We start from the raw sequence: 12,722 nt of genomic DNA, 5'->3' as shown, positions 1-12,722 counted from the left end.
GTTATGGCTGTATTGATTTAATAAAAACAATAATGTGGTGGGTCCAACAGAGTACCAAACACATCAGCACCACACAAGGGTTAATCATACTAGATTTCCGAAGCTGTAAAGTTCACAAATGTCCAATTCTCAGTTGTAAATAATCCAATTTTTAAATGTAAAAAAAAACAAACAAACAAAAAAAAATAAACAGCTTGTTTTTTACTTATTATATTTCTATACTAGGTAAGCAGCTACATTTGTCTCAGTAAAACTTGTCTATTTAGGTTAACTGAAAATGACCAGAAGCGTCAAATCGAATGGTGGCCAAATTTGAGATTTCAAGAAACGCTATAGAATCATTTCCAAAAGAACAGTAAGCGAAGTGAATCACTGTGATGAATCACTGTGACACAAGCACACTCTCCTACCTTTAGAGTGTCTCTGTGCTCCTGCAGTACGTTGACGTCGACGTTGCGGTCATGGATGTTGACCATGTAGCGCTGGCTCTCAGCCCGAGCCAACCACAGCAGCAGTGAGTGCAGCGTCTCATGGAACTCCTGAGGTCAAAACATACCACACATATTGTTTTAAAACCCACACAAACGCAGCTTCTTTTAAAAATGACACTGAAATGATTCTAATTGAAAAACCACCTAATCATAAAGACTTTCCTTAATCCTCAGAACCCTAGAATTATTTTGGGTCAATTACAATTACAACTGCAATTATAAAGTATTTACACGTGACAGTCACACATGCCATATCTTGTAAACATCAGGAGACCCTGGGCTGCTCAGATATGCCACTATTTGACATGTAAATTCTAACAGAAATTTAATATCTTTATGAATTTAGCTATTTTTTGATCCAAAATTGATCTAGTGCCTGCAAAATTTTGTATTTTGTTGCTTACAGAGATCTTGAAAACAAGCTGCACCTCAGATATCTTTTAAAAAAATGTTAGTCTGGAGTGTCTGTGAGCTGAAAGTGCACTAATTTTGATAGTAATTCATTTTATTGGTCATTATTGAGTGAAAATAAACAATTAGCATAAGGCGGACATGTTTTTATTGATGTTCTGTCCTCTTGGATTCTTGCTGAGCGCTAAAAACTCTGATACACAGCAAGACAGCCTTTATTTTTAATTACAAATTGAGTAGCATGTAAACTCAAAGACAGAGCTAAATATGATCAGTTTTATAATAATATTTGTCATTGTTATTGATATTTGTCTGTTCAAATGTGTTTTAGTTCCTGTTTCTGTTATTTTGAGGGAAAGAGGGGAAGTTTAGTGAATTGGGACACTGCATTTTGTCACCTTTTGTTGCGTTTTTTCCGACCCTCAGCTCAGAAGCACGCACACACACTGCATGGCTGGTTTTTAGCCTCATTTTTATAAGCCTGACTGCACCTTTTTGTGTATTCAGATGTAAATTTCTGACTATCAGCACTAAACTCAGAGTCTGAGTCAATCAGAGGACTGTTGGAAACACGAGGAACAGTTTCAGACCGAACATGTGCCGTGCAGGCATTTAAATAGAGCATTTAAATGAATGTAAATGCAGGATCTGAATGGTGGTTTTCTGGACTGGATTACTGAGTCACTCTGGACACACAGAGTAAGTCCTGCTGAGCTAATTTCAAGCAGCTTCATGAGGCGCCGTCTGAGATGCCTTTCCAGTGCACTTAAATAAGATGCACAAATGTTCTTAAACGTAAAAGTTTGGGAAATAAATTCATACATAAACATCAACTTCACTATTTAGAAATAGGTTTCAAACATTTAAGCATTAGCTTTTAGATGAAAATCACTTTTAGATATAAAAAAGACACACATTCAAACCTCTGACTGATACTGTAGTCATGGAAACATAATGATGTTTAACCTGTGGACTATCTGATCGCTTGCCTCACCTGACACTGCAGGAGCACATGATGCAGCTGGTATTCCCAGCCATCCAGAGCAGCGCAGGCATGAGTCCATTTCTGATTGACCACCTGCAGCCCCTCCCTCAGCTCCTGAAGCTCCGCCCTCTCTCCTCGCTGGATGTCCTGCCCACTCAGGTTCATGCCGATCATCAGAGCCTTGTAGATGCTGAACGTCCTCTGCATCTCCTAGATGGAAAACAATACAATCAAAACACAATCAGCAGGATGAATCTGCTACATAAAACAGGTCAGGCTCTGAAATCTGGCTGACCCAAATAATAGAGCCTTCCCAGAAAGGGGGGCAAACTCCTTATTAATAATCTTGACTTCAGAAGAAACGCTGGATGAGCGGAGGAACACACACTTTCAGGCTCATATGTATGAACATGTACATCAGCTGAAGTATTAACAAGAAGTTATTAAACACCATTGTGATAATAATAAAATATTTATCACTATCTGTGTATTTTGCCTCTGTGTTATAAAAGCAATAAACTACTTAAAAGGGAATTCCACCAAATTTTCTAAAATGTCTGCATACTGACTCAGATTTCTTTACAGTGGTGGTGACAGGAACCAGGTGTTATGATGTCCACAACACGAATATATTTCACCATTTTATTTACTATTAAAAAAACACCAACCTACACAAGTCTTCTGAGGTTTTTATATGTCGTGTTAATGATGGTAACATCATCTGAAAAAAGTAGTTTTCTTCTGTTTTGCCTTAGAACAGCATTGATGATGATTAAGCATTTTGCAGCAAACTACTCGGAACTTTGTTTACATCTTTACCATTTAATTACGCAGATTTTTTGAAAAATCGGTGGAGTTCCCCTTTAAGGCCAAACAGAAGGAAACTCATTCTCAAGCCTTTTTGCTTTACTTTATAATACATGCTTTTTATTTGATTATATATATATATATATCATACTATACACCACTCATACTACTCTATTATATTATATTATATTTACCTTGAGTTTGTGGATGCTGCTCTCCATATCTCTGATGCTGCTGGACACTTCTGTTCTCCGCAACGCCTCCAGTTCGGACAGTGCTCCCTCCAGCCAGGCCGTGACCTCTCTGAGGTCAGAGGTCAGCTTGTGCCTTTGCTGCAGGTCAGCAAACTCCCGGGCCTGCAGCAGCTCCCAGCGCTCAATCACACCTGGAGCGCAAAAGTCATAGGTCAACTCTTTAAGGCTATACATGCCATCATTCCTGCTTTACAAATTTTAGATCAGGATGCAATCTGTCTGTGCTAGTTTAGTTTGGTGTGGTCCTCCTTAAAGGAAGATAAGAAGAAGAATTATGCACTAAAAAAAAAGAAAAGAAAAAGTATATAGACTAAGATACATAAACATGTAGACTGCTTAATTATTGAACTTATCCTGAGAATAAAACAAAGAATTTTGCACTAATAGAAGAACAGTGTCACAGTAAAATTACTGCAAATGTTTAGGTGTACAAACATTAATGTTTCATTGGTTCTCACTAGAAAAGATGTATGTTCTAGAATTCAATAAAAAAAGAGAAGAAATGCTTTTTTACCTTGTGGTTATGGTCGGAGTTATTTTATTTACTGAATTCACTTTACTGATGTGTTATTTGTTAGAGGTCTACTACCTGAACTGAGCCTGATAGGGCCCCACAAAATAAGGGGTTTGGCTGAGTTTGGCCCAGGTTTCAGGCCAGGCTTCGGGCCATGCTTAGGCCCGGGATTCAGGCCTAACGCATTTGTTTTTGCATTAATTTGGTGTAGTCTCACGCAATTTCTCTCTTGCGCTCCCTCTCTAGGTAGTACAGTGTATAGGTGCATTGAATTGCTCCCTAAAACCATGTCTACAATAATCCATCTCTGTAAGTGCATTTGAGCGTGTTCAGGTCGGGTCTGTTGGGCCTGACTGGGCTGAGTCTCAATGTTGCGGTCAGGTTCGGGCTAGCCCTAACCCTTAACCTCTAATGTGTGTTAGTCCAAAAGTCTGAGACCACAATGAAAATCTGGTATTTTTACATCTAAACCTGAAAAATAAACTACAGAAAGTTTTAAAATCTTCCATTAACGAGCAAGGGCGCGAAGTTTTATTACACACATCTATAAACTAAGAATAGCTCCATTAGCTTGCATTGAAGGCCCTGTAATTACTGAGTAATAAGGCTTTGTATGAAATAAACCTGGAATGTTTAGGGGTTAAACAAAGAAAAGTAGTGACGATTAAAATGAAGAAGAAATATTTGAACTTCTGCACTATTTCTAGGAATCTGAGCAGGTTAAGGCCTACAAAAATGTCATTTTTTTTAGTCTTATTCGTTTCAGTGAAGCTCGTGTTCAGATCACTCTCAGCTGGATTTGATCTACTCATCAGAGGCTTTTGCACAAACATATGGAGCCCATGCCAGCTTGAGGGCACACACATGTAAACATTCAACGATTCTATGTTTCACTCAGACTGTTAATCTGACAATATCATTTCTAATTAAAACTTTGTATTAACCCTTGTGTGGTGTTGATGTGTCTGTTACTCAGTGGTCTGCTGGACCCACCACATTACTGTCTTTTTAAATCAATACAGCCATAACAATTTATGTAAAAATACCAGATGTTTAAAATATCACAAGTGTCCAGTGTAGGGTCCTCCTTTAGCAGCTGTAGCCAGTCAGCAGCCTGTCCATGTTGTCCACCCTCACACACACACACACACACACACACACACACACTAACAGCAGGCCATGTAGGAGGAGAACAGAGTGAAGGACACAGCACCTCCACACTTTTACTCCTGTGGGTTCAGCCAACACCACATGTGTAATATAAATGTGTGGGGGGTGAAGACACTGAAAATGGGTTATTTTATATGTTCTTCACAGAAAATGAGGAAAGACCAAGGAATCTGGGGTTGAAATAATAATATATCACATCTTTTTTTTTTGGTAAACAATGAAAATGGACCTCACAGACCTGAACACCACACAAGGGTTAAATTAAAAAGGAAGGCAAAATAGAAGCATTTTCACCACTGATCTCAGACCTTTGGACCCCACTGTATGTGTCAGAGAGAGAATCTCACCTGTCTGTTTGTCTGCAGTGGACAGTGTGGTCAGGCCCTGGTCCTCCAGCAGCTCGTCATCACTCAGGATTAGCTTGACCCGCTTCACATTATCTATGCTCTCAGTGCACTCAGACATCAGCTTAGCCTGCACACACACACACACACACACAAGCGGTATGACATCAGCTCAGCCTGACACCGACTGGGAGGTGACACTTGCAAGAAATGACTGATCATAGTGGATAGGAAAAAAAACAAATACCTTTCTGATAACAGCCGACAACACTGCGCTAAAGTCTTAGGCAGCCAAAAAAACAATATTTACAGTCGTATGCAAAAGTATGGGTACCCCGGTCAACAAATTGTGTACTTTGAGTTTTCCATACGACTGTATCTTACAGTGTGTAACATTAGAATAAATATAAATAAACATAAACATAGTAAAATATAAGAATGTACTGTTTTTGGTAAAGTTAATATGTCAGAAGAACACAGGTTTGGTTCCTGACTTCTCACAGCTCTCCAGCCATCAGGTGTTTATTCAGTTCTATCAGCAGAACCTGGTTTAATTTAATTAATGACTAGATTAGATAATGTAGTAATGACCGATAACTGTAAATACTGGACATCCTAATAAAATAAACACTTACAGCTTTATAAGTCCTTTTTATTTTCTCAGACGACTTCAGCACAGCACTGTATGCTTTGGGGATTTTGTGTTTGTGGGTATGTGTGTGTCTGATTTAGTGGTCCTTACATAGCCCTGCGGATGGTAGGAAGCACTGGTGTTTATAGGGGACGAGGTCAGGCTGTGGACAATCCGCTTCCTCTCCGATGGGGGCGGAGAATGCCAGCTGGGGGGCTCTGTCATCGACCTCCCTACTGAGGGGCCAGAGATAGATTACTGTTAGAAATATGATCAGCAACATGATAAACAGGGCTTTAACCAGGTTTCTGTTGTTGTGTTTTCTAACTGAATCATGCAGAGGGGTCGAGACTAGAGATGGCACAGGTTGGGCTGTGTACTGTCCAGAATTTTCACTACCGATACAGATACAAGAACACACAGTGTCATGAAGCACTGCTGTCATGCAGCAACTAAAGCTATTTGAGTGCTTCTGCCTGCTAAACACGAACGAGTGAGTTAGCTTCAAACCAGGTCCATAAGTAGTAACAAAATTACTAAGATCATATCCTTTGAGTTTAATGTACTGTTTATTTGATGCATTTAACAACAGAAAAAAATGGATCAAATGTGGCCTGTGCAAAAGTTATGGCACATTTCTTATTATATGTACCCATATGTAAAACTCAGGAAAGAAATAGACAATTACGCCCTTGAAAGTAGAAGAAAAATGCTATGTCATCTTAAAAAAATAACTGCATTAAAATAAAAATATATTTAAAATTGAACAATGAAAATATTATATATAGAGAACATTCTCTAAATAGAATTGTTTTTTACTAAGGTAATTCTATGGTACCATAAAAAAAGATTACATTTTGATACCCAGTTCTAGGCACAATACCACTTCATTTACCACTTTATTTACCACAATACCACTTTATTTTTCTGATGACTGATACTGAAACAAATCCAATATTTTTTTTTTCTCTTTAAGAACTAACCTTTAAAATGAGCTACGCAAAACTGAAGCACTTTACTTAAGATGGATGTCCAAATGTACCATGCTGACCCTGCTCAACTACTCTACAAGAAAAAAAAATTGTAGCTAAAATGTGTCAATCACGCTCTAAAAAAAACGAAATTAGTAAAACTTACAAAAATGTCACAAAAAATGTGTAAATGTGCAAAATGTTCTCATGCTAATGTTGGGCTGCATGTGGCCACTGCTGTTATCTACCGAACTACTTTTTAGTTGCATTATATATTATATTATAGATACATATATATTATATAATTATATATTATATATTAAGTTACATTATAAGCAATTCTGCGATATTTAAAGCTTGATTTGTTACATAATCACATGCGATTGCAGCATGTGGCAGTCGTGGGCTGGAGGTTAGGGAACCAGCCTTCCGACCGGAAGGTCACATGTTCTATCCCCTGAGCTGACAGTCTGTGACTGAGGTGCCCTTGAGCAAGGCACCTAACCCCCAACTGCTCTGGGCAAGTGTGTTCACTGCCCCTAGTGTGTATGTGGTGTTTCACTGCAAGGATGGGGGACTAATAAGGGTCAATTAATCAATTATCTGCTCCGCTTCTTATACCACGTGTCAAATCAGTGCCATCTCTAGTTAAAACTGCCCAACAGTCGTGCAAAAACAAAGCTCATAATAGGGCATTCATAAGGGATGTTCACACATAAAACATAAAACATCCATTCACATAGAAAACACATGCCCTTCTTCTGAGTGTAATAAAACAACACCTTCTCACAGGGTGATGGAAATATGGGCTATAAAAGTCAGGAGGGTGATTATGGGTTTAAAGAACTCAAGTAAATACAAAATAAACACACAAAAGACACAAACGCAAGCTTAGTAACATGGGTAGGGTACAATATGCATGTTGTAGTCTATTCATGCCAAAAACACCTGAGCACACAGCAATGTGGGTAAACAGAGCATGCAGCAGGCAGCGGCCTACCGGCTGCAGCGCTTAGAGCCTGAGCTGTGGCTTTAATAAAGGACTCAGAGCTCTCAGTGACCTCTACATCTGCAAGAGAAGCGGATTAACATCTAGAATAAATGTATAATAAGCAATGAACATCATCCAAATAACACCCAAAATACCTATTGAGACGGATTATTTTAACTAGATTAAACAGATCATTACAGTTTATTATTTATCGTTTAATAATTCTTTAGTTTAACTACCTGAGAGTGCGCTGTAGTACGTGGCCTCCTCCTCTTCCTCGTCCTCAGGCGACGAAGATCCGCCCACGTCCACAGTGTGATCCCACTCGAGCGGTATAGAGTCCACGCTGACCGGCGTCTCGCGTCCTGATCGCTCCAGCTGAGGGGGGAAGAAGTGATGCACTGACTGCTGGACAGGGGTGGACATCCCAGCGTCCACCTCGTCCTCTTCTTCTGCCCACACTGCCCCCAACTCCAACGAGTCCTCCACATCAGTATCTCTGTCGGAGAAATCATGCTCATCATCCAGGACCTGAGAGAAGACAGGGAGAAGATAAAAGGTAAACATTTAGAAGGCACCAGTAAGCATGACATAATGGTTTATTAATTATTAATTATTATTATTATTATACTATTCAATCCATATCACATTTGTGTTTGTAAGTACAGTAAAAAAAAAAATAAGACCAAGAGAAATGACCCAAAATGACTTAGAAAAAATTCTGGTTCCATTGACTTACATTAAAAATAAAGTAAGTTTTTCTTTCTCCTGTAAAGTTACCATTTTGGAGATACGAGGTTTTCTTCCGACAACAGTGATATATAAGTACAATATATATATATAAAAAAACTATTGAAAAAACAACAAAAAGGTTGGAAGTGCAGACTTAAACCTGTCCATACAGAATGTAAATCAAATGTAAATGTAATTTGTATTTTTTAAAGTATTAAATTGTATTTACACTGAAATAATACAGGAAAAGGACTCCAACCGTAGGAAAAGTGGCTATATTTTAAATAGTAATCCTCTATAAAATGTATTTGGGATATAGTATTAATACATGTAGGTACTTACATACAGAGATAATATATATAGGACATATTATTATAATTTACAGTTGTTAAAAGTTAAAGGTTTGGGCGCCCCAGTCAAATTACATTGTTGTTTTTTTAAGTGAAAATAAGTTAATAAACATGTTAAACTCAACCAATAGATATAAAATTTGCAGAACAATGTCATATTTAGGTTTGTTCCTTGTAGAGGAAGTGGTAACTTGTCCTAACACTGTATGTCTATGAGCACTGGACTGACCGGTCGTCTGTTGATGAGGCGGTGGTGAAATCGGGCCACCCTGCCGAACACCTCCTGACAGTAAGAGTGCAGCTCCTCCAGCTCGTCCTCTATCAGCACAGCGTCCAGCGGAGAACTCTTCTGGATCAGATTCTCCCCAAACACGATCAGAGCGTCGATCTTATTGGTGTTCAGAGTGATCTCCTGCTGAAACGCCTGCAGGGGCAGGAAAGTACGCTTAAACAGACTGACCAGCCTGATCTAGCTGATCTAGCCATGCTCCGCCCACAGACGCATAGCAACGGTTGGAAGGTTGGACAGGCTATATTGAATACTGATTCACATTTAAGTTTAACACACAACTCAAAAATCCCTTTTTTATCATCAAAACACTTGAATATGAGTTTATTATAAATTTTAGATGACTTTTATTTTGTACATCACGTCACATGATCCAGATTTCTCAGTATAGACAAAGGCTGAGCCTAAAGCTACGTCAATGAGGACGATATGTGACACAGAGGAACACAGAGGAAAGAGTTGTAGATGTAGAGGAGCATAAAGGAGGATAAAGGTTTATACTGACGTTGAGTTGCCTCATCTTGTCGTGGATGTCGCTCTCAGAGAAGTGCTCGACGTTAGTAAGCTGTAGGTCCATCTCGGTCAGCCATACCAGGATGGCCTCCCGCGTCCCCTCAAAGTCCTCCCGCTGGGACGTGAAGTGCTGCACAGAGAAGAACAGAGTGAACTTTAAGCTGGACATCTGCGTACAACTCCGTAAGGTATAATATATACACATACAAGCTTTTTAAAAATAGCTAATAAAAATCTTATTATGTTCCCATTTTCTAATTTTAATGCAGTGGTTTAGTGATTAGTGTGTGTTATCATACTCATCAGTGCAATATTCACTATTGTGTCCTAATGACAAGTGCAATAACTGAATATTCTATCTTTTTAAATATTGACACACTTACATATTAATATTTAAATAATCCTAAAGCAAAGTACTGCTTGCCGTTGAAGACATGTTTGCTGTCTGAGGTTTGTTTCTTTAGTTTTGCACTGGAGCTATGGAAGCTTAATTCAGCCCTACAATATCACACACTGTCCATTTATTTAATAAATACATTCCTACATCCTACATTTCTCTTGCTTTTGCTTTTTTCCTCCTGTGAGGTCCACTTGGGACCTTTGACATTACAAATGCGGCCATTTTCCACCCTTTCTTTATCCCTTAGAATTAAACAGACTATAAGACTGGTATACACGGAGCCCTGCTGGTGACATCCCATATTAAAAATAATGCGTGGCCATGCCTTATTAACACTCGGGAACAAGATCCTAATGCGTGGCCACAATGTAGTAAGGTGTGGGAACGAGATAATTAAGTCGTGGCCACGACTTAGTAAGGTTTGGGAACAAGATCCTAATGCATGGAATAGGTCAATATATCGCTGTTGTCGATGAAGAAAACCTCGTATCTCCAAAATGGTAACTTTACAGGAGAAGGAAAAAACATACTTTACTTTCAATGTAAGTCAATGGAACCAGACTTTTTTCTAAGTCATTTTGAGCCGTTTCTTTTGGTCCAAGCTTCATGAAATTTATATGCAGTGTAAAGGTCAACAGGCATTTTCAAATTACGTCAAAAACTGAAAAATGACAAAAATGGAGATACTAAGTTTCTTCCGACAGCAGCGATATCAAGATAACATCAAGCTTTTACATCAAAAAAAAAAAAAGTGAGGAAAATTCAGTTTTCCATGAAACGTGTCCTTTAAATACTCTCTAATAGACCAGCTTGTGTGGTTACTGATGCTGTATGATGTACAGTAATCTATAAACATAGCTGATACCACTATTGTATTTATGTGACACTTTTGTCTTTTGTTATTTTCATATATGATGTCATACTTTAACCTTGTGGGTGAAAAAGTAAAGAAAGCCCCTGTTCAGACCTTTAGCCTGCGGAGCACGGCGGTCACTCTCCTCTGCAGGGCGTCCCACCGCTGGTTCCCCTCGTTCACCATCGTCTTCAGTTTGTTGGAGGTGTCGGTGCGGTTCTCTCGGGCCAGACGCCGGTACTGTTTATTCACCAGCTCCAGCTGCGTGAGCCGCTCATGAACCTGCCGCTGAAACGCCTGCAGTGTGTGTGTGTGTGTGTGTGTGTGTGTGTGTGTGTTTTTTTTGGGGGGGGTCAAAAACAAGAATAACTGTCAGAATGGTGGACCTGCTATATTTGAATGGATCACTATGAATAACTAGAAATGTGGATTTCCTGAAGGAAACCCAGAACAGAGCTTAAATGGTTCCCTCTTCCTGCTATTTTGTTGCTAGGCGTTTGCTATGGTATCCCAGGTGGTTGTTAAGGTGTTTGCTATGGTGTTGCTAGGCATTTGGTATTGTATCCCAGGTGGTTGCTAGGCGGTTAGATAATAACTCAAATCCTTAAAGACACACGTCCAGCGTTTTTAAACTCAAACTTTTCCTGTTCGATCTTTAGCTTAAAGTCATTTACCACAGACAGTCGTTTTGACGCAGTGTCCAGTATTTAAAACCAAACAGAAAATCTGTTGAATCAAATCATACTTATAATAGAAGCCAATGGGCAGTTGCTGAAGTACTTTCCCATTGGTTTCTATTATAACTACTGAAGCTATTGTCCACTTACACTGCAAAAAATGGTCTATTGGCAAGTAGAATTGTCCTAAATCTAGTCGATACATCTAATATTCCTCATTTTAAGACTGTTGTAAGCTTATCACAAGATTATTTAACTTATTTCCTGACATTGTTTTTCACTTGTTTTAAGTAATTTTGTTAAGCAAAATCATCTCACTATATTGGCAGATAATTTTGCTTATTTTTCCAAATATGCCTGAAACCAGCAAAGTTATCAACATAGTGAGATCATTTTACTTAATAAAGTTACTTTAAACAAGTAAAAACACCTAAAAATAAGTTTTTGAATATAATATATAATATTTGTACAACCGACTAGATTTCTGCTGATTTCTCTTGTGAAGATATATTTTTTGCAGTGTATATGCAATATCAGGGTTATATAAACTTTAAGGTGACTTTCAAAGATATTTATTTAAATATATATTACAGACAAGGTGGACATTTTCAAAGTGGACCATCATAATAAAGTCAAAATGGCATGATATAGCTTGGAAATGATTTCAAAGGAATAATTGTATATATTATAATAATAATATTTAATAAAAGCACACCTTTTTTGTCCAATATAAAATTCTCAGGTTACCTTTAAAGGTATGCTTGTTTTATTGTCTACTTCTGTGTAAGTAGCTCCTTTGGTGTCACATATGGACACCAAAATATTCAAAAAGAATCTAATCAAATTGTGAAATTTGAGATATTGTGATGTACTGGATAGTTTCCTAATTAATTGTATTGAATCGTGTTGTGAGGTCAGAGATTTCTACGTAAGGCACTTCTACATGTGTAGGCATAATCACAGATTTTGAAACCATGGTCATCACGTCATTAAGACCAGTCAAATTCAATATGACCTCAAATTCACTGCCAAAAAAACTAAATAGTAGAGCTGCTTCACCTCAAACTTCTTGAGTTCCTCTTTGGCACAGGTATAGAGGACATCAGTGCTGGCCGGGTTAGCCGCTGTCTGCTCCGCTGTGGTCAGCCAGTCTTCAAAGCGAGAGTAGTCCTCCAGAAACTTAGACCACAGACGCCACGTCTCCTCAATCCTACAGGGGGCAGCAGAGAGAGGGGAGTGTAAATATACATTTACCCCAAAATATCCAGGCTAGAGTGGATCTGTGGTCATAAACTGACCACCGATGAAGAGCTAGAAGATGACTAATGCTGTGCATCAA

General features: G+C 38.6%; 1 protein-coding gene across 1 annotated transcript in view; it reads right to left on the bottom strand.

The window, feature by feature from the left end:
- The window catches only part of syne2b (spectrin repeat containing, nuclear envelope 2b), a 201,093-nt gene that overhangs the window by 5,258 nt on the left and 183,113 nt on the right, over nucleotides 1-12,722 (bottom strand). The window contains 11 exon segments of the mRNA XM_036575316.1: nucleotides 411-539; nucleotides 1,897-2,097; nucleotides 2,889-3,079; nucleotides 4,980-5,106; nucleotides 5,719-5,843; nucleotides 7,579-7,647; nucleotides 7,809-8,100; nucleotides 8,881-9,075; nucleotides 9,446-9,583; nucleotides 10,821-11,003; nucleotides 12,443-12,593. Of these exon segments, the coding sequence (XP_036431209.1) occupies nucleotides 411-539; nucleotides 1,897-2,097; nucleotides 2,889-3,079; nucleotides 4,980-5,106; nucleotides 5,719-5,843; nucleotides 7,579-7,647; nucleotides 7,809-8,100; nucleotides 8,881-9,075; nucleotides 9,446-9,583; nucleotides 10,821-11,003; nucleotides 12,443-12,593 (1,801 nt within the window).

This window comes from Colossoma macropomum, unplaced genomic scaffold (genome assembly GCF_904425465.1).
Source record: "Colossoma macropomum unplaced genomic scaffold, Colossoma_macropomum, whole genome shotgun sequence".
Taxonomy (NCBI): Eukaryota; Metazoa; Chordata; class Actinopteri; order Characiformes; family Serrasalmidae; genus Colossoma; species Colossoma macropomum.
This window is presented reverse-complemented; position numbering and strand designations above follow the sequence as displayed.